The sequence below is a fragment of the Saccostrea cucullata genome, unplaced genomic scaffold, assembly GCF_032062105.1.
Source record: "Saccostrea cucullata isolate Sc308-1 unplaced genomic scaffold, CSIRO_AGI_Scuc_v1 ctg1044, whole genome shotgun sequence".
Classification (NCBI taxonomy): Eukaryota; Metazoa; Mollusca; class Bivalvia; order Ostreida; family Ostreidae; genus Saccostrea; species Saccostrea cuccullata.
The window spans coordinates 1-23,334 of record NW_026938158.1 but is presented as its reverse complement, the minus strand read 5'-3'; the positions used below and the strand labels follow the sequence as shown (position 1 = coordinate 23,334).

At 31.2% G+C, this 23,334-nt stretch overlaps 1 protein-coding gene and 1 long non-coding RNA gene across 2 annotated transcripts; one reads left to right on the top strand and one right to left on the bottom strand.

Annotated features, from left to right (window-relative positions):
* Positions 1-394: 394 nt before the first annotated feature.
* On the bottom strand, positions 395-2,063 carry LOC134249518 (uncharacterized). Its single transcript, XR_009988302.1, has 2 exons — positions 1,794-2,063; positions 395-578 (listed from the first exon to the last, which is right to left on the bottom strand). It is a non-coding gene; the product is annotated as an uncharacterized LOC134249518 (long non-coding RNA).
* Positions 2,064-7,356: 5,293 nt separating this feature from the next.
* Positions 7,357-9,312, top strand: LOC134249521 (ficolin-1-A-like). Its single transcript, XM_062731859.1, has 5 exons — positions 7,357-7,660; positions 7,752-7,897; positions 8,141-8,237; positions 8,756-8,920; positions 9,015-9,312. Exons 3-5 carry the CDS (start codon positions 8,183-8,185, stop codon positions 9,257-9,259), a joined length of 465 nt encoding a protein of 154 aa, XP_062587843.1. The 5' UTR covers positions 7,357-7,660; positions 7,752-7,897; positions 8,141-8,182; the 3' UTR covers positions 9,260-9,312.
* The last annotated feature ends 14,022 nt before the right edge of the window (positions 9,313-23,334 follow it).

The following is a 23,334-nucleotide window of genomic DNA, read 5'->3' as shown; positions in this document are numbered from 1 at the left end:
ATAATCCTGTTTATTACAGATACATGTACAATGCATATTTTCCCTGTAATAATAAAAATACTTCTGAGATGTAAAAGAATGGATTAAATAGTCACCGATGTTAAAAGATATTACTTGATATCATTAATCTGATTTGGAAATCACAACCTTAGTTTTGAAGCCGATAAAACAGTGTCGCACCAGAAAACTCACTTACAAGTACAATGAATGAATTCGTTGTATCAAAACTTTAAAATAATTGAAGCACTATGTCCAAATCTTTTCGACAAATCGGGATCAAGATATTAAATCAAATCATCACTGTTATAAGTCTTAGAGCTAGAGAAAAGTCAATACATGCTTAAATTTTACATGTAAGACTTTGATCCTATATTTCAATAAATGTCAAAATGGTTTTATTTTTGTTTCTTTCTTCTTCAGGGTCTCTCATGGCCTATACTGTATGATACCTCCATTGACCCTGCTCTTTTATACTGCCATATGTTTATCCAATAGCAGTGGTTATGCTCAGGCAATCTTTGAAATATTCCTCATTTCATGCATCTCCTTCAGTTCTGCCTCTGTCCATTTTATTCATTCTGCAATTAGATAAAGGCATTTCTTTGCCGTATAAAACATGTTTTTCTTGACTACTCTACAGCAAGATCACCCTTTATGTTGATCAAACCCAACCAAGAAGTAGAAGTATATTTCTTATTCAGAAATATGTATTGATAAATAAAATGGAAGAAAAACTAAATTCTATCAACTCTTTTTTTTCTTCTATGTCTAACTGCATCTTCATCCTACCCCCCATCCGCCATAATTTTATCAAAATGGAATCATCATTCAACACACAAAACGATGTTGCATATTGATTAGACAGTATATTAGTTTCTGATTGTTAAGAAGGAGATTTTAAAAAGATTTTACACCTATTCCTTGCAAATTTTAGACTTCTAATGTAACACTATCAGTACATTAGGGGTACATAATCTTCAAAAACATCTCTACACTTAATTATGAAGCTTTCACATTAGTATTGTTTTTAGCCCAATGGTTCTGCTAAAGAGGATTTAAAATTGACCCAAACCCTACTAACTGCTTTGAAATTATATTGACAGGGACAGAGACACACTTGACACTGCATCCCCCCTTCCTGGGGTATGCTTTGCACAAAATTTAATTAAAATTGACTAAGCTGGATAGAAGTTGAAAATATGAAAAATTACAGTCAAACAGATTATGAATAATTTTCAGCACATCAGACATGAAATAGTGATCCTTAAATAAAATACACCTACAAGATGAAGCTGTTTTATTCCTTTGAAGTGATATCTAGTATTGTTTCTTTTCCTGTATGCCACTTCTATCAGAACAAAACGTTATACATGTATGAACATAACCTATGACCGTATAGTACCCCAGTATTTACTTTACAATTAATTAAGTTCTGGAACCAACCCTCAGATGCCCTTAAAACAAATGATTCTAAACTGGCAAAGGTAAAGGGCATCTGAAGAATTTAAAATAAAATGATAGTACAAACAAGCAAACAGTGTGCATGGAAATGTTGGCAAACACTAGAAAAAATACTAAGGTACTTTCTCAAACTTAACATGAATACTAAAGAGGTTTTATGTAGCTGTATTGCACATACCAAAAGCTTTCCTGCAGTTAAAGGTTGGTTGCCTAGTAGTTATGTAGTATGTACAAGTTTTTCCCTCTATCTCTTCTAATTTAAGAAGTGAAAATGTCTCTAAAAATCTTATGGTTGGCATGAAGTATTCCTGTTCATTTTACTGATTACTTACAATTGTCCTATTTCTGAGGGTCATCTTCTGATGGGTGTGTTCTCTGCCATGTTCACAATTGAAGTTCCTGTTTGACCTGTTACATATTGAAAATCCTCAATGAACATGATTATGGTTTTAATTTCCATTGTAATTATTGATTACTTTTATAAAAAAAAATCTAAACCAATTTATTGTAACATAATACTTAGGAAAATATTTATGTAATATCAATGGAAAAAAGGAATCATTATCTCCAGTTATCCTAAAATCACAAGTAAGCATTAATCATATAAATTCACATACGTAAACCCATTAACTTTTTGTGCTATTAAATCATAGTCATCGCTGTGCAATAAAGAAAATCAAGTACTAATCCACAGCTTTGTGGCAATAAAGTTACTATCCCCGAGTAAAAAGTGACAAGCCCAAATATAGAGGCAAAAATTAAAAAGTAACAATGAAAAAAAGTTCATTGTGAAAAAAGTCAGGGGCCCGTTTCATCAAAAGTAGTAAAGTTAAGCCTTAACTTAGGCGTACTTCCGGGGATTACGCAAAAATTTAGTCGGGCGTAATTTGCGTTTCACCAAGTGGCGTAAGTCTAGTCGTAAAAGATACGCTTAGTCACAAGACTAAGTCCTTGACAACGTTGCATTGCGCAGGCGCAAAAACATAAACATTGCCCAAAGCGTACAAACATGTATAAATTGTAGCACGTCAAAATACAGAATAACACAAGTTATAGATAAATTAATACTTGCACTAATTGAAACATGCATGGGTTTATAGTGTTATGTAAGAGACATGCATCTTTTAAGAAACCAATTTTAGTTTTTTTACAACATTTCAATAATAAAAGTATAATAAATTGAAAGGATGAAAAGGACAGTACATGTACTTGTATTTCGGAATTAAGCAAAACTATTCATTTTGGAAATTTAATTACAGCCATACCCCCTCTTCCCGAAATTGATACAGGTTAATAACTTCGCCTTTGTTAATAAATTTCATGATTCGATAAATACTAATTCTACTGACAAATACTAATAATTAAGTTTGAGGCAGAATAAGATTTAAAAATTTTAATAAGAAATGTATAGGCAAGCAAAAATAATGAAAACAAAATGCAAACGGTTTACATATTAACACATTTGGAGTCAAGAAATAAATTTTACACGTTTACTGCTATGGTACATGTAAGATAATCCTCTCTGTATTTATTAATTTTTTGTCAATTCAGTTGATTCATAATTGTTCAGTTATAGAAAAAAATTCTTTACTATCTGCAGATTAAATGTGATGTACCGTTTTAAAAGTACGCAGAGAGAGAGAGAGAGAGAGTGGTTTGGAAAAATGACTACGGTACAAAGATATTCTTACAAAAATTCTCTGCTTGTGTGGTCTCTGTCTTTAAAATTTAGTTACAGCTACTCTTTATTTTGTTTTCATTAAAATGTAAGTAATGCAGTAAATCAAAAACATGTATATTTTCATCTTATATGTGCTTTATATGCGCTCAGATTATCTTATACTATGTAAGATTTGCTCTTTTAAACAAAATTATGAAAATTAAAGATGTCTTCTGCATCAATGTTTGTCTGAGAAAAAAAAAAATAGGAATAATTCATTCTTGAACTTAACTGTGTAATTATCACCGTCTTACATCGATATTATAAAAGCAATAATTTATTACCACTTTCAAAAATCTCTTATTGTCTATGAGACCCTAACCCCCTCCCTGGGTTGGGGTCTATGATTCGCCGGGAACATCACTTGTCCCAGATACCTAGGAAAATAATTACTTTCGTCCTTAAGTAAGTAATCTGTACATTCAATGTTCATTAATCTACAAATTCGGGAGATTCTGAACCCTCTCTCCGACCCCCTCTGGATCCACGCATGTGGACGAGAAGTAAATAAGAAATGGACTCTTCAAACATGACAAAAACTGTTTGGTTTTAAGATGGGTTATGTTTTTGAATTTTTTTCTTAAATGTAGAAAATTACATGAAAGATGATAACTATGCTTTTGAAACCGATTTTTTTTTTTTTTTTTTTTTTTTTTGTAATTTTTGTTTTTCAGAAAATATGCTGTTGGAAAATATTTTTCAAAATAGACAATTTTAACATGTTTAATGGGTCTCTTTTTAGTAAATGAAAAAGAAACTGGAGGTACCGTAAGCAATGAGTTCAATAAAAGATATCCCCCCGCCTTCCATATAAATATAATGGCAGTGTCCATGTTTTGCTGTGGGAAACCCAAATATGCGTTGGATCAAAAAGTACAATAAGGCACAATGGCAATATATAAAAAAGATTCTGTGAAAATTTCACCAAATTTCAATCAGTGATTTGAAAGGAGTTGCGGATAGAGATGGGTACCCCCAAAGCGTAACAGATGGACGGACGGATATCCCGATTACTAAATAGTATATACATGTACATATACATTTTCAAGCGGGGTGTAGAAATACAGTTATATATGTAAATTGATTTACAATACCTTAGACATACAATACCACGATCAAATGTGTATGAATGCATTGTCAAAACGTAAGAAATCTCTAATAAGACAATCTTTTCTTCTCAGCAGAAATTTATCAAAATATTATTTGAGTACGTTATTACTCAAATCAACTACGTCCCCAAGTAGTTGTAACAACACCCCCCCTCCCCCCTCCCCCTCTTCATAATATGTGTAATTAAATAATGCATTGTTTGTATTTTAAATTCTTCTTAGAACCTTACTTTTTCTTTAGAACTCGCTAAAATTAATAAAAAGGCCTTATTTTAACTTTACGCCCTAACTTACGCCTACCCATGAGTAGACGGATAATTTTGGCCTAAATTTAGTCAGGCGTAACGATACGCTCTTTAATGAAATGCAAATATTCGTGCTAGTCCCGAGTTTACGCCGGCGTAGCGCTACGACTGGGCGTACGACCTTTGATGAAACGGGCCCCTGGGTATTAACTACAGATGATTCTTTTAAAATTAAAGTTTAATTTAATTTTCGCTAGTAAAATTTAATCATATATAAATTAATGATTTAAAAAAATGAAAAAAAGATTTTAAATATTCCTTTTGTGGTCATTCACTAGTTCGTCTAATTAAAACGAAGCAAAAATCATTTTGCTTTCATCTTGAATCATTTAAAGCCATAAATGGCGTATGTACAATGAAAATTATTAGACTAAAATTATAAGAACTTATTATTTGTATCATTACTTTATATAAACATGATAAAGATAGAAATGTTCCGTAAATTACAAAATCTAAGTCAATTGCGTTATAAAGATATCAAAATTTAATTTGGATTCTCGGAATTTTCTCCGACTTGGAAGAAAATACAAAAGATTTAAATAACACATTACAGAGAAGATAAAATCGTATTATTAGATAAAACGGGGTGTTCTCCGTGCTCCGAATTGTATGAAAAGCTTTAATTTAAATGTATTAACTATATTTCTTTACTAAATTTTGTATTTTTCAAAAATATATTTTTTGATCAGTTACGCCATATTTGCATGGCTTTAAAAAAACGCTACATAATTGCATGACACTTATCATTGAGCTGATTGAGTGAATGTATATAATTTAATAATGAGATATCGGTGAGGCATATATGTACAAGCAAATATTGCTATATTAAACAAAGGAAAGGGGGAATTCAAATTAGGAAATAAAAAATCGTTTTTAGGTAAATCAGTCTTGTAGTACTGCAAAATGGATGCAGTTGTGGAGATTTATGGATAATATGAGCATGCTGTCTGGAATATTTCCATATTAGGGAATTTAATAGCAAAAAAGAGTGAAAATACTGGTGGTGCTTTTCATGTATTACATGTGTATTTTAAAATTCCTAATAGCCCAAGGGGATTCCTCAGTGCAGAAAACCACTAGCCTCATCCTCAAAAATGGAAACCCCGGGTGTAGCGCGATGCTAATTACACACCCATCATGTGAAATAGTTATAGTAGCCCAATATCATTTTCAGTATTGTTTTAAATTAATTAAAACAAATGACAAAAACAATAATTAAGAAAAATCAAAATAAAGCAGACACTCAAATTCAAAGACAGAAAGAAGCACTGTTTTGACTGAAAGTTTTTCAGTAATACAATGAATCTCTTAAGTTACATATCAGATGAGATAAACTTACATACAATTATTTAGTTGTTGTCAATTATCCCATTTATCATCATCTCAGCTCACTTTGCGATTGTAATACTGTCTACATGAACTGATAATTTACAGCTGATTTATGAACACACGATTGTTAAAATTTTCATTTCCCTTTCCAATATACATTGTCAGAACATACTTAGTTGGTTATGATATAAAATTAAATAATAAACACTTTCTATTTATTAAAGATTATCTAACAATATACGATAATTTACTAGATACTTCTCGCCCTCAAGAGAGTTAAAAAGACAGAGAAAATTCAAAATACAAACAAGTGCAACTTAGGATTAATTGTTCCGATATATCTGTTTTAATTTTGTGCACAATTGTTTTCAAAATCACATTAAAATCTATTTTCCTTAAACAAGAACCCAGCAATAGATAAATATTAATCGAATAAACTTACCTTTTCTCTTGTCAATCAGAAAATCTTGTTGACATTAAGTGTTTCTTAGTCGCCATATTTTTTTCCATGAAAACAAACATTGTTATGATCAGGATCAACGGAAGTTGATTTTCGGAACTCTCGAGAATTTAGAGTTAATGTTAAATGTTAATGTTAAATGTTAAACTGAAACAACAAAACACGGTGCGTCCGTGAAAGCAACTTTTTTGGACACTTTTTTGGACAAATCGTCGTGTCCAAGTTTTGTTGGGTACTAACCTGCAAATACCCAATTAGGGTGTTTTAAGCATATTCAACGACACTTCTTATTGGGTATACCCAATAAGCAAAAAGTACCCAATAAGTACAATCTTGGCATGAAAAATACCCAATAAATGCACTTTCGTAAACACGGACAGGCGGACGCCGGACAAAATGTGATCAGAAAAAGTCACTTGAGCCTTCGGCTCAGGTGAGCTAAAAAAACAGTCGTTACCTATCATTTTTGGACTTAGGTCAGTCTCGGCCGAGATTCGCACTCAGGACTCCCCGAACCTCGACTTACCCCATACTGACCGAACTATAGTTATATTGAAAAGGATAAAGATAACGAACAGTGATAGATCTCGCATCAAACAATGCATCTTCACACAAAACAAACACAATCTATGAACAGGATGTAAACAAAGACCTTTCAAAGGTTCGAAATAGAAGCCTAGGAGGTTAGGAGGAAAAAACATCCCCTGATGACTTTGGCATCCGCTGACATCCATATGTATTTATCAGGGAGAAAAACATAATGCTGCATCATAAAAAAATATTCACACTGCCCGGATTTTTAGAGCAGGTTGATATTATGTCCCCAGTCATTTTTTAAATTTGCCTTTCACTAATTTTTCTTTACAAAGAAATATCTTTCGAGGATCTAGCAAAAAATAATATTTGCTTTGAATAAATTGAGATGAATCTTACACGTTGTTTGAATAATTTACATTTAGTGCACTGCTCCAAAAAGAGACAATGTATTTTGTACTACATGTATTTGCTCTGTTCTTGGTGCCTACTATAACTGCAACTACAAAAGATAAAACCAAAATTCAAACAACAGATCAATGTTTGACCGAAACGAGTTCCCTTCGAACACTTTTGATTCTTGCCTCACAACTTGTTAAACTTCAACAAGCTTGTTGCAACAAAACTGAAACAGAAGTGATTAAAGGAATAGAAAATTACACGGATTGGGCTTCAAAAGAAGACGTAAGAGAAATAAAGCAGGAATTGAAATCAATGCGTAATTTATTACAGAAATGTAAAGGTAGGACTAATTAAGCTACTTTCATATGGTGTATTATTACTTCACTTTGATTACCTGTTGTATTAAAGAAATATAACAATTTTGAGCACAGGAAAGGATAGTGCATTTTATCCAAAAGATTGTCAGGACTTGTTGTTAAGAGGTCACAAAGAAAGTAAAGTGTACACAATCTACCCAAATAAAGAAACTGGAATCAAGGTTTTCTGTGATCAGAAAACAGACGGTGGAGGATGGACAGTAATTTATATTTCTATGACTTTTGAATAGCAATAGATATACTTATATGAAATGAATATTAAAGAAGTTAGAATTTAGAAATATTAAAAAATAACATGTCTTTTTTTTTATTATTAATTTGGTTAATCATATATCTTTTTAATTTTTTTTTATTAAGGCTGTGTTATCTGTGTGATAACAATGAAATGAATGTGATGAAAATGAAGACAAAAAGTAGAGTTAACCTTTTCTCCTTCACTCTAGGTTATACAATGAAGGCAGGATGGGTCTGAAAATTTCTACCGAATGTGGGATGACTACAAAAACGGATTTGGAAACCTTTCAAAGGAGTTTTGGCTAGGTATACTGGATTTAATTCGCTTAGAAATACAGTCAAAAAACAATCCAGACTTTTTTGTCCAAGAAGTGATTTTTGACCATATACAATATAAGAGCCTTTACACAGATGTATCTTACTTCGTTTTCGGGTTATATCTGCTTACTTTTATTCTATCGAACAGGTTAAGTAACCAGATTGGTTTATTGTAAGACATTGATCAATAAAAGACAGCTTATGTATTTAGATAAGATAATTGTTTAAAAACCATAAAAAGTGTTTGATTACGACGACCATTTTGGTTATCCGTGTAACGTATCTAAGAATGAAATTACACATATTGACTATCTGCTTACCCATTTAAGTTCTACAAAAATAGACATTGCATGTATATGTTACAAAACTAATGTAACAGAGCGAGAAACGTAAACTCCCTTTTCCTCAACTTAAATCTATAATTGTAAATGACTAGTCGAATGTCTTTAATCGTTTATTTAACAACCAAAATTAATTTTTCTTAACATTCATTTTTCTTATTGTAGGAAATGAGAAAATTCACGCAATTACAGAATCTGGAAATTACATGTTGCGAATAGAATTGGTGGACTTTTCAAAAAATTCCCGTTATGCAATCTATAAATCCTTTAAGGTTGGAAACGAAAAATCTGGATATGTGTTAAACATCTCAGGTTTTAGTGGAAATGCTGGTAATGAATAATATTTTTGTCTTATAATAAATTGATACCTTCTATCTCATGAAATGTTTTTCATTATTTTAATGTCAGAAATGTTTCTTTTCAGGGGACTCTTTAACTAACCATAATAATAAAAAGTTTGTAACAAAGGATCGGGATAATAAAGGAAACTGTGGAATGCAGTTTAAGGCCGGTTGGTGGTACCATGGATGCCACAATTCAAACTTGAACGGTCTGTATAAGAAAGGCTGGCACTCCTGGTATGGTGGAGGCGTAAACTGGGAGCACTGGAGAGGACAAAATTATTCTCTCATGTTTACTGAAATGAAAATAAGGAAATCAAACGTCTGATATCGCACTTGAAAAGTGTGTTTAGTTGGAATTTTGTCTCAAATGAATAAAAAAGTGAGGAAAAATTACTGTTCCCCCGTAATTTCAATCTGAATTCTTTGATTTTATCGAAAAACTCACACAATTACATGTATATAGGAATTATGAAATGAACGTTTAGAGTAATTACTCATGCCACATATGTAAAAGAAAAGAAAAAAAAGGAAAAGCCCAAATTCTTAACAAAAGCAGTACATATAAGCTACTTGCTGTTCAGAGGGTTGGATGGTTTTGGCCATATTCGGACTACTTCAGTATTTTGATCTCCTTTAGAAGTAGAGCTCCATTTAAAATGATGAGTGATAAAACTATACTGACATAATATATCACATAGAAATATGAACTGGAGAATCTTATAACATTTTATAAATCTACAAATTCAGTCAGGGGGATCCGACTCCCCCCCCCCCCCTTCCCCCAACTGCACATGGTTTACCATTTCCCTAAGCGGGGGACACGAATTCTCTGAATTAGCTTGTTACTGTAGAGTCGAAAATATCCACAGGTGCTTTTGCTTACTTCTCAGTCTGTAACATATGCTTTATTTGTTTTCAGCCTAGAGAATTCTATTCAGGAGATCACTCTCAATGACTGTATTCATAAGTGAAAAAAACCTATGTCTAAACCTTTTTTTTTCGGAATCCCTGCGTTGCCAATGACCTTAAGGGTAAATAAAATAAAAATCATAAACGTGACAAATTACCCATATATTCAAATTATTTTTTCCAAAATTATCTAATAAATCCCCTCCCTCCAAAATACCCCAAACTAATTATGACTTAAAATCGAGATCCATCCGGTGTTTTGTTATTAAAAAAATCGGGTTTAGAATCGACCAATATTCAAGAGCAATTCCTTTGGTGCTGGAAACAAGATTTTGTATATAACTCTTCCTCACCGCGACTTTAACTTGTAGCAAATAACAGTCAGTGATATTATATTGTTTGTAAAACCTCTTTCTTATGACTTCTCTACATCAACTTTTAATACAGATTATTGTCTGGTAGATGTACGCAATAAGTATTTAAGAATGGTATCAGTCAATTACATGATTGTCACGCGTACATTTTCTCTTACAAAACTAAGAACCTCTTTTAATGACATCCTCAAACATAACAGTTATTTCTCTAATCAAGTGTTACAAGTTTTCCGTTTCCAATAAACACCAAAGTATTACTGTTTTATCAATTGTAGTGGTGTTACATCTGCTTGATAATACTTGAACAACCTTTAATATGGATTTCTCTAGCACAGATTCACATTTCCTAATTAAGTTTTAATACACACCAATTTCTTTTTAAGTTTTGTATATATAAACCAAATAAATAAACAAGTAATATTCACTACAATTAAAATATTCGTTAAACATGGCTCAAGGTATGGTATTGCATCACATACTTAAAGATGATTATTATCGATCTAATAAAAAGGTTAGCAAATTCTTATTTTTATGTGTAGTAAGATATTTTCAATCTTCACATCGACTGTTTTATGTACAAATTATATGATTTTGAATATATTCTTCTCTACTAATTCTTACTGACGTTTCTTTCACTTACTAAAATGACTTACTGTATGGTACCTTATTCGAAATGTATATGATTTCATATACGTTTGTTTCATAATTATTTGATGAACAATACATATTTGTGATATCTTTTTTTAATGATTTATTTTTTAATGTATATCCAATTTTTTTCCAAGATTGCGATTGTAAAACGAGAAATACAAATGCATAAAACTTAACATTAATATTCGAATGATTTCCTTTGATATAAGATATAAGTAAACAAAATGACGTCAGAACCCGATCCTTCTATAGATAATAAGTTCCCTTCAGAAAAGCTAACACAAAACAAAAAGAAAGAACAACTAGAAAATCTGCTAGTGCAAGCAGTAGCGTTTGTCACCTCGAAATAAACCATCAACTGTATGGTGATTCAATATTAAAATGAATGAATATTGGGAGACACACCTCCTCATCTTTTCGAAAACAAGTGTAACAATCTAGTGTTTAAATTGATTTAATGATACTGATTAACGTTCTTCTCGAGGATATTTTCAGTCATATGGAAACACCAAAACTGGCTTGAGAGCTGCAAATGTCCTATACTCAGCACTCAAGGCCATAAAGCAGGGGATCTATTTGGCAGCACTACTGCCACACGGGACCTCGGTTTCTACATTCTTGTTCGAAGTACTGGTCTCAAAGTCCCACAGTCTCTGTCTAGAAGAAAATTGATTTTGAGATATGTGATGGGTGTAAAATATAACCATTATATTTTTCTGTGATGTATCTAAAGAAAAAGGGGAATCTTCCCTAAAAAACACAAGACCTCAATTTAAATAAAGCAAAGGTCACGTCAATACATGGCTGAAGCAAAATAATTCCTGATTTTTCCTCTTCAAATCGGACATTTTTACAAAGTAAAGTGTCCTTTTTAATGAGATGATAAACTTGTGTAAACTTTCTTAGTTTTGCAGAATCATGAACGTAATTTCCCGGCGTGCGGAACAGTAGTGGTGAAGCCATCTTTCACGTGCGGGAGCGAAACCCAGTTCAAATCAAAAGTGGTGGAAATTAAATTTTAATGATCCTGACTATCATTGAATAAAAATGTATACATGTAAGTAATATCATAATAAAAATTGTGAAGTGCCTATGAATACAATCACTATTTATGAACGTTAAATTAATTGTAAATTAAATTCTTATAAATTCTATACACAAAACAGAAAAAGATTGAATGCTGCCAAAATATCAGATGAGATGACATCAACTGAACTGGAGTGTATTCATTAAACTCTTGCATTCCTTGTCAATTGTAAATATTATATCTATATTCTCAACTAGCTGTCTCCAAAGAATTGTTAATGTGTACTAATAGGTATCATTAATGTCAAGTGTCTAACAGCTACATTAATGTATGGAAATCTTTCTGAGTAAGGTCCCCCATATTAAATAATTTGAGTTAATCATATTATATTGAGAAAATTGTCAGATCTCCAATATTTTTTTAAAAAAAAGTGAATTGGAATATCAGCAATGCTTTTTTTAATTGCAAATTGATCATAAATATATTTTTTAGGTTAAAAACGATAGGTATCCAGGCATTCAGAGTAATTGTCATGATTTTTATACTTATTTTGTATTTTTTGTTTTCTATTTCCGTCATGTATTCTATAATACGTAGTGTAAAAGGCTTTTGCTATTATTGCAGGACACCACGGATCACTTCTATTATTTCATATCATGCTAATAAGCATTGGAATCTAAGGCTGGATTCAAGAAAATCTTATTTATCTAAAACAATTATTTTTTTTTCCTTTTAAAGGGTACAAATGTAAACTTTTGTTCAACCTTTTCTAAGACTTCGAGAAACCTTCAATCTTATAAAGATGAATAAAATGAAAATTGTTGCATGAAAAAATTTCATTTTCAAGCTTCATTTTGATGCATTTCAAATTGAATATTAATTTTTGGAGTTATTCTTCCTGGCTGAGAATCGGATATCCTTAAAGGAGGTCAGATTTACTCCTTTACATTTTATTTTTATCTTATTGAAAAGAAAACTGAAAGCTTTAGGTAAACTTTTTTTTAATTTCTTCAAGAGATACAAAATGTACTTGATTCTGTAACTTTAGAAGGACATATAGTTTCCTTCTGATTTAACAAGGATAAGTCCAGTCTTATACTTGGTCTGGATTGATGGCATCCATGACAGCCTTATCCTTTGACTCTCGCACAAGCCGATCATAATCATCATAACTGTCGACACGAAGATGTGTGCAGTTGGTCTTCCCATCTTGAGAAACCAGGACCTTTATAATATATTCCGTCTTATTATCTGTTGGGTCATTGCGACTGATGTAGCAGAGCGCACGCGGAGGATACAAAACCGATGTGAAAGATTTCCTCCCACGATGTAAGTGTTCGACAATCCTTTGAAGATGTTTATCAGCATCCATAACAGGACCAAAAGCCATTTCTTCACCTGGAATATAAATTAATAAAGACATACAATAAACGTTGAAAAGAATTTAAAAATAGAAGGGAATACAACATTTTTAAACTAAACTAAATTGTTTGGTTTCTTTTTCAAATTAACATGACATTTTGGAAAAACGTCATGTGATTTAACTGCCCTTAAATTAATCTAAGACACAAGATCTTTAAAACTCAAGGTAGTTTATTTTACATTTTGCAAATCATGAAATTTTTTAAATTCAGATGCACGTTTGTTTGTTTGTTCATTGTTTAACGTCCCTCTCGAGAATTTTTCACTCATATGGAGACGCCACCACTTGCCGGTTGAGAGCTACAAATTTTGACCTATTCTGGGCACCCAGGGCCATTGAGTAGTGAGGGATCTTTTTCGTTCTAGCACCTACTGCGACACGGGACCTCGGTTCCAAAGCGGTTCTCATCCGAAGGACCTGTCTCTATTCCCAAAGTGGGATTCGAACCCGCGACGTAAGGAGTGTCTCCTTACTTCGCGACTCTAGAGCAGGCGCTCTTTCCAGTTGACCACGCAGGCGACCCGATGCAAGTCAATAAAATTTTTAAAAAGTTGATTATACGAGGGTCATTCAAAAACTACGTAGACAATGCTTCTCATCGTCATGTAATTATTACAAGATTATAGATTAACACATTTTCGTAAACATAAACATTTATTTTGTTGAAATGTGAAGTTTCATTCCATTTGATTAAACAGAACTCATGTTAGCCAAAATTTAAACTAAGATGTTTTGTTACCACGGAGCACGGTTAACCAACATTGTAACGTCAAAGACAACGTTGAGAAAGTTTGTCAAAATTATAGTTATTTTCTTAATTTCAAACAAGGTTTGTAGCGTCTTCTTCATTAAAAAAAACATAGCCATAACACTTAACACCTAGTTTGCGAACAATTGTACAAATATAGCTTGAATAAGAATGTCATTGTTTTCAAATTCTTTAATTTACCATGTAACTCTATTAATTCTGCAACAGTGAAGCACACATCACGTTCAGTGACGTTCAAAACTCTTTCGACAATATTTTAAACTTTAACCTGTTTCTTTGCAGACAATCCATCGTCAGATTCAAACTCGCTACCACTCAAAAATTGTATTTTCCATTTAATACAAATACAAAGATTATTTTTCATACAGATCCTGGTTTATACGGATTTTTTTTAGCTTGTAGAAGAAGTTCCCCGATTGTACAGTACAATTTTATTGATACTTTCTGCTCCGTGACGTCCTTTAACGTCATGGTTTTTGGCTTTTTTTAATCAAGTCCATATGTATTTAGAATCTGATATCTTTTAAATGGAGCGACATATTACATAACCTGATTTCATTTTAATTAATACAACAATACTTTATTCAAACATGTAAATTTTATTTCGTTTCAGTTCCATTTTTTATAGGTATTGCTATAAATACTATAAAGTGAAAATTAGTAAATTACTCAATTTTGACGGTGCTCCGTGACCCCGTTTTTGCTGTTCTAAATCCTTGGTAATTTTAATAAATATGAAGATACATTCCAATTTTTTTACTCAAATTATTTGAATCTGTTGTTAAAATATTTGTAGCAAATTTGGATATAATATGACGTTAAATAAAAAAGTTAGGACAAAAGTCTACGAACTTTTTGAATGACCCTCGTATGCTCTTGATATAATAAATCATATGGAAAATAAACTTTATTTTCTTCAAGATTGCGCCATACAGTGCTAATAATGATAAAAAGCTGTCATATACTGTCATATTCTTTGATTTCGGTAACATTATTTTAAAATGTGACCTTATTTTTCCTTCTTTAACAAACCGATTATCATGTTTATTGATGTAAAAATTACTTTCATAACAATCCATTGTAAAACAAATTAATTATTCATTTTTTAAAAAGAAAGATAATAATTAAGAGATTGTATGATGTGATCATTAAGTAAATTCTACATAAAAGCAGTTTAAAAATATATTTCCTGCCAACGTGTAGCATTTTGGGAGTATAAGATAAATGATTTTCCTGACTTTCTGCTGAGGTAAGAATATTTTACACTATTCAAAAATTATTTCAATTCTTTTAAAAGCATATTTCTTAGACCTGGCCAGATTAGTAATTAGTTCTAATGTAAATTTTGCAATTATTACGAAAAACGAATCCATCTTCATCTCAAAATATGACAAATGGGATCAAATAGGAAAAAAGGTGATTTTTTAAAATAAATTTTAAAATGAATAATAATAATAATAGTTACCTTTTCAATGTTCTGTAGCCAAAATGAAATCTGCAAATTCCAAACTCTGGGTTTCTTCTTTTGCATAAGCTTTACACCCAGAATCCTTTATATAGAGGGTGTTTATCATCGCTTGTGGTTAACGTGTACGTTTTTGCGGTGCGTTTTCAAGTGGATTTTCGCTGAAGGCAGCTCTTATTAATTGTTAAGCAAATACATGCACTAAAAGCACATGGGACTGCAATAAATGTATCTGATGCAATTCTTAGAAAATAAAAGAAAGTCAAGGCCAATGAGTAAAAAATGGAGTCATTTTCTTCTTTTAAAGTGTACGGACTCTGAAGATTCGAATCCTCGTGAATAACTGTAGTAACCGGTTATAGAGTAATAAACTGGAACTATCATCAATCTCAAATATGCACTTTTACGTCGGATTCCAACCTACGTTTTCAAAACGCATTCTCTTAGGAAAAGATCAACATGTGTACTCTAAAACGCTTTTAAATACATGTGTTATCTCTTGTTTCTCAAATTAATCTTAAAATATGTACATGTATCGTTGTTTCATATCTTAGTAAATGTGAAACAATTTTTCAATCTTGATCAAATATAAGACTGGACTTCTTCTTGCTAAATTAGAAGGAAATTGTATGTCATTCTCAAGTTAGAAAATCTAGTACATTGTGCCTCTTTTGAACTCTGCATAATGTTTTCAAAGTTTCTTATCAATTAGATAAAAAAAGTGTTTATGTTTATGCAATAAGCATTTTGGCAGCCCATTTACCCTACAAATTGCTGACTTCTTTCCATAATCTTCTAACAGTAAAACACCTTATTTCACCCTCCTTTCATTCTTTTCTTACTTTTCATAATTTGCTTGAAATGTCAAAATTATCATTCACAATGATATATAATTTTAGCAGACACAAAATATAAAGATGGGAAATAAATCAGTTTTGTAAAGGGAGAACATTCACATTAATTTCCAGTAATTACTACTTAGATTTTACGGAAAAAATAATGAAAATGGGTCTGAATACTAAAAAATATAAAAGTAAAACCAAAACATTTGTTGGAGGCTTGATGGAAGGATGTAAATAATAGACTTGAATAAAAAAAAACTACCTGTCCTCCAAGGCTGCAGGTGGGAGAAGAACCAGCAATCAAAACCTAGTAAATAAAAATTCCGGCCACGCACAGTGACTGCTCATAATTTTATTTGTAAAGTTTTGATTGTCCAATCTCTGCCTCCCCTAAGACATGAAACAAAATGACTATTATAATACATTGCTATACAATATTCCAGGCTTTTATCTTTAAGAAAAAGACTAATTGATTACAATTATTTTTCATTTTTTATGTACGAGAAAAAATATCTACGAGGGCCGTTCAAAAATTACGCAGACTTGTTGCACAGAAAAAATATTTGACCACATAATCGGGTAAAATGTCATACATAATATAAAAGAATCTTTACTTACATGGTCTTCAAAATTTCATATCAAAATGTTGTAAGTTGGTATCAATTTTGATTGATTTTTTAGGACATATCATTAAGTCGCGGAGCAGCAAAATCTTCGACGTCTCGCGCATTATAAAAAGTATTTGATTGAGCTTTCATTTTCTGAACATTTTCCCAAGAGTACCTGTACAGTTTGAGATACCTTATCTACTCAACATCCAAACAACATTTCTTGTCAAGCTCAAAATCTATTGAACAGGTGGAGAATATTCTTTTTTGTTTTAAAACCAAAAATTGCAGGTATTTATGAAATTTTGTGTGATATTGGTGACTCTCAATCACGTTCTTCACAGTCTGGATAAAGTTTTCGTCGATAATCTTCTACCCGTCTTCCAGTATAGCTTGTTACAGAGGTCTAACAGACTAAAATTTCAATTTGCTATTTGTAGACGAATGTCACGAATACCCTAGTTTGCTACATGTTTTATTATGCATATTTTGGATCTATTTGGGCGGTATCTCGAGCATTACTCAGCTATGTTAAGGAAGGTCAGAGTTCACATTCCTTGTACATCGTATTGGAAGTTTAATTGAGACGTCATTGAAATTTAACAAGCCACACAAATTAATTAACGACATGACCATGCGTAAATAACAACTTGAATTTATTTATTTGATCGATTATTTATAAAATCTTGTAAAATTGCAATACTTGATAGCAATACAGTCGAGAAATAGAAAAAAAGCCTTTCCTCAAATATGACGTCATCAGCCTAGATATGACGCAGCACAGGTGATCCAGAGGACTAGATTCACTGGTTTAATAATTATAAGAATGCGTAAATAAATATGATATTTTTGCTAATTTTAAAACCTAATCATAAAAACTAAAAGAAAATAATTTATTTAATACAATATGCATGGAATATGAATTTATCTAGTAGCATTGACGCTGTACAGGGGTAAGGAATGTACAGAATATCGCTAAAACGATGAGCGTATTCAGTATTTACATCAAAAGTTCAAGGGCATAGACTATTTTGTTTGATCTGAAATTAGGAATATTAATCGCTTATATTGTGTATATTTTGAAAAGTGCTGGGAGCTGATCCTGGTCTGCATAACATTATTTTTATTCATAAGAGAATTAAAGCGAAGTGGAAATTTTTAGTCATTATAAGCATTTTCGGCACAATTTGAAGTACTTCGCAAACAGCACTGACTAGCTCCCAGCACTTTTTGGGTAAAGGAAATAAACTTCTTTTGGTGTGTATCAATTTTTTTCTTAAGGATAAATAACACAAACAAACTTTTTTCAGAAATCAGCATTATTTTTCATAGATTTACATTTAAATTGACATTCTGAATAATGTTTACCAAGTAGAGTGAGAGAATTATATAAGATTTTGTCATTAGGTTAAAAAATTGTGCAAAATTTTGTATGGAATTATATAGAAAGCAAAACAAAATCTCATATCTAAGCACCAAGGAAAACCTACGATTTCTTAATATTTCAGGGATTTATTATTTATGTCATTTCAAATTAAAATCAGTCAAAAAATATATATCAACCCGCGTATCCATTTTTTGTTTGTGGTAAGTACCCTTAAAAAACAAGTGTATGCCCTTGCACTTTCTCCATTTTATAGATACAGCATAACATTTCTATTTTTATACAAGTCACGTGACCAACAGCTGATACGTGCGATAGTACTGGTAATAACTATGACCCAGTCATATCCCTTATTGATAGCTATATTACATTTTCTAGAAATTTTCAGTTGCTTTGTTACAATTTTTTAAAAGAAGTAATACATATTAAATCGTGCAAAGGTAACATTTTCTATATCGTTCCTTAACATAGCTGAGTACTCGTAAATTAACAAAAGTGTGGTGCGCCGTCAATTCAGGAGACGTCATTTTCACAGTCGTTTTCACGGGAATCACATCAGAGAAAAATCATTATATTTCTGTTACTACTTCAAATATCACGTCAGATATCTAAATACATAATAATAGAACAATTTAAAGATATATTTAAGAAAAATATCGCGAATTATAGAAAATAAATGAGTTAAAGTTTGGATTCCGCGAGCTTTTGCTTCAAATTTCTTGTGCTCCGAACCTCTCCATCAGCGATATCAACACACCGATACTTTTAGTAGAATTTTTTTTTTAAAATTCAGAAATTCTGCCTAAAAATTATTGGAATCGTCAAGATACATATTTATGTGAAATTTCATAACTATATGACGTCTTTAATAGTAAATAATAAAACAGTCCACGTAATTGTTGAACGGCCCTCGTACTTGTAGGCTTTTTTTTATTATTTAATTTAAAATCATGTACTCAGAATTTGAAATAGCACTATTTGAAAGAAAAATCATAGCAACTAAATATAAGATTTTTTAATTGAAAAAGCTACCACGTTTTACAAGTACACGCTAAAGAAAAGTATTCCATGTAACCCTCAAATAAAATCCGAACAATTTAGTAAATTATCATAAAATAAAATTCTTCCGTAACATTAAAAATGTAAATAATTATTGGGGGATTCATGAATGAATTAGTTTTTAATTTATACACAAGTTATTCAGAGAGTGTTATATTTTAAAGACAAACAGTTTAAAATACCGGCAATTGTGATTTATTACTATTATGTTTTTCTTGTGTTTACTTGGCCGATTAATGTGTATAAAATGGTATGAACACCCGTGGTTTCAATTGCTTTGGGCAGAAATTCAATGCATGTTATTTGGGTACACCTATCAATGTAACGCATTTTTGAACATAAACAACACTGACCCTAATTTCAATCTATCTAATGCAAAAAAGATAAATGAAATGTGTATATTATTTAATTTTGAACATAATCTGAGGGTTTCATTGTGGTGATTTACAGATGTACACTCGAACACTTATAAATAAAACACTTAAAACTGAGTATTATAGAGCTAAAGAAACTAACGTTAATTAAATTGACATGTCAGTAAAAATAATCAATAAATGACACTAGATGCTGTCATGCAGCTATAATACCCACTATAAGGTGTGTGCCCCTAAATGCACTCTCCATTATTTTTGGCTTATCAGGTCAAAATAATTCTACGATTTACATAGTATATGTAAACGATTAATCAATCATAAAATGGTCAGGTGACTGTGTGATCTATGATTTTCTTATGGGTTATCCATATAGCATTGCTTAATTCCTAATGAAATGACATAAATCAAAAGAAGAGGTATAAATTTTAGCTATTGAAAAAAATGGTCAAATACAAATTGCTTCCTTACTTCACAAAATTTGATTAATTACAGACAATTACAAAACTTTTTTTTAATTTTTAAAATTATTCCATCCCTGGACTGATTTAAACCTTTACTTTCGTACTTCTCATTCTGAATATGTAAATGATAAACCAAGAACAACGTTGGTTTATGCTTAACAAAATTTATAACTTTATCGCTAATGAATAAAATTTCTATATACTTGCATTAGAAATTTTCAAAGATATCGCTTCAATTGAGTTTGTTATCAACAATAAACAGAACAAGCATGTTACCTTTCTGAAATATGACTTTAATGTTTAATGGAGATCGTAAACGAAGATAGAAAAATAACGTTTATAAAAGGGATGCCAATATGAAAAGAAATATAATACAAAAATCTGATTTCTTGAATCATTCCGCTGTAGGAATGATTCTTTTCTTGTGATAATGTAGTGGGATCTAATTAGTATTTATTTTTTAAATATTTTCCTGTAAATTTACTAGGTCTCTGGGGGTATTCTTTAATTAATGCAAGCAGTCGTTACTGTACACGGATTATTTTACCCTACATGTACCTGAAAATGTTAAAAGAATATTGTGGGGTGTAAACTTATATCTAATCGGCTGTTTTAAAGAATTACTTTAGAGGTAATTTATCGCTTTTTCATATCTTATTAAATATAAAATAACAAATGCCGACTATTCTGATTAGTGCATTGATTCATTTTAGAGAAAAGTAAACTTTTCTATTATTATCTTCAATGAAAGCGTGATTAAAAAATGACTGCCATTTTACATGAAGTCTTTGCTTATCCATGTGGACTTTCTTTGTTTTTTTTTAGTCTTAAAAATTTCTTTCCTCAAAGAAATTTCAACCATTGGAAAGAGATGTTAAACAAAGTATGTTTTATTTTATGCCTAAGTTCGATATTCTCTTTCTATTATATTCTATTCTCGAAATTCTATGGAACGATTTTTGTGAGAGTAGTTTGTTTGAGTTAATAATGTGCAAAAAGATCAAAAATGAAAACAGATCGCAAATTGTTAAAATTTTTGTTTTGCATACATTTCAGGTACAATCGTGTACATAACTACAAAATACATGACATTTGCATCTATCTTTGTTGATTTTTCTTTCTTTTTTAAGTCTAAAATTTGTCAAATATCAATTAAATATTTATGAACATGTGTGTTAATAGTTTAAGAGTATTCATGTACGTCTTTTCTCATACAAAATGCTTGTTAAAACGTGGGCGGGAATCCAGAACGTCTTAAAAATATAGGCTGGAATCCAAAATAAAAGTGCATATTTTTAAGATTAATGATAGCACTGAATATGCCGCTCCTGTCTTTTACCCTATAACTGGTAACTATCGATATTTGCACATTCATGACGAACTACGGTCCGTGTGATTAAAGTGCATGTATTTTTCTAACTATTACGAAGAGCTGCCTTTAGCGAAAATCCACTAGACCCTGTACCGTAAAGACGTACACATTAACCAAAAACAAGGTAGGCGGTGCTTAACTTGTATAATTTACAACTTTCTCCCTTACAAATAGGATTTGATTGTTTGTATTTGACTTACCAGAAATTTACAAAGTTATCGCGTATCCTGAATTTATTAACAACAAAAAACAGAACAAGCACTTCACTTTTCTGAATTATGACTTCTTGTTTGATGGAGGTCTAAAGCGAGATATGATTTTCATATGTGGAAAGCAATATGAGCTGCATTTTTGAAAATTTTATTTTGCTGGTTAACTGTGTTATTATGATTAATGTATGTAATCTAAACCCTTATGATCATTAAAACTAAAATAAAATTTAAAAATGTTTCAGAAGAAATATTTCTGTATAACCGAATATACAGTATTATATAAAAAATCATTATTGTAGAGGACGACAATAATTCAATGTTTCTTCAATCAAAGCATATAAAAAGTTCTTTCATAGCAAATATAAACAACAGAGGTTTATAAATGTTCTATTTTTCTACCGTTGAAATAGTTCATTACAAATTTGCAACATTTTTTTTCTGATGTCAAACATGCAGCTCATATTGCTTTAAAGAAATGATCATTAACGCCTTATACTTTTCAGATGGAATCAGTAATTAAGAAGAAAAAAGAAAGTATAAATATTACAATCAATCTCGCCTATTGAAATTTGTGCGGACACTTAATATGTTGATGTTAAATGCCAAATGATATCTGAAAATGCTAAATGTGCATGGGAAAACATCGCTACGATACTAAACATTTAATCGACACTTCATTTAAGAGAATTTAGAAAAAGGGAAAAGTATATTAATACTTCCATAAAAAATGTGTCCTATTTTCTCACAAATGCCCCAGAGAAACAATGCTAAATGTACCAACAGTCTTTAAAAAAGACTGAAAAAAAGAAGATTTGATAAATTTCCTTGATAATTAACAAGACAAAGGTGCACTTTTTTAGCCAAAAAATAAGATTAATAACTAGAGAAGAGCTAGTTTCAAGGCAACGAGCAGGTCTTCAGTCCTGTTGACCGGAAGTAACTTTAAATAAAAAATGAGTAATGACGTCTCAAGTGATTTAAATCCTCCACATCTGTTGATTATTTCAAAAGTAAGCCATATCTTGTTACTTTCGGTTTGACAGGAAGTGACGTCGGTGACGGATAATTTAAAAGTTATATTCCTCTAAGGACAAAAATTACCCCAAAATACGTAAATAAAGGCAAAAATATACAATTTCTGACTACCTCCAGTGTAACGTTGAATTTTGACCCGGGTTGAAAATTGACCCGGGGGTCATTTTTCAACGTTGAATACTAAGACCAAAGGTGTTGAATTTAGACCCTAATCCGTTGAATACTGAGCCGGGTCGTGGAATTTTGATCATGAAACCGGTTCAAAATTCAACAGCATAAAAACACATATTTATGACCAGGTTTTCAAAACTGTGATTTAATCCATAGATATAAAGCGCCGTTTTGGTATTTACTGCCAAAAGTAATATCAACTAATTGAATAGGTGATATCACCTATTCAGTTGGTGATATCACCTATTCGGAGAAGTGATATCA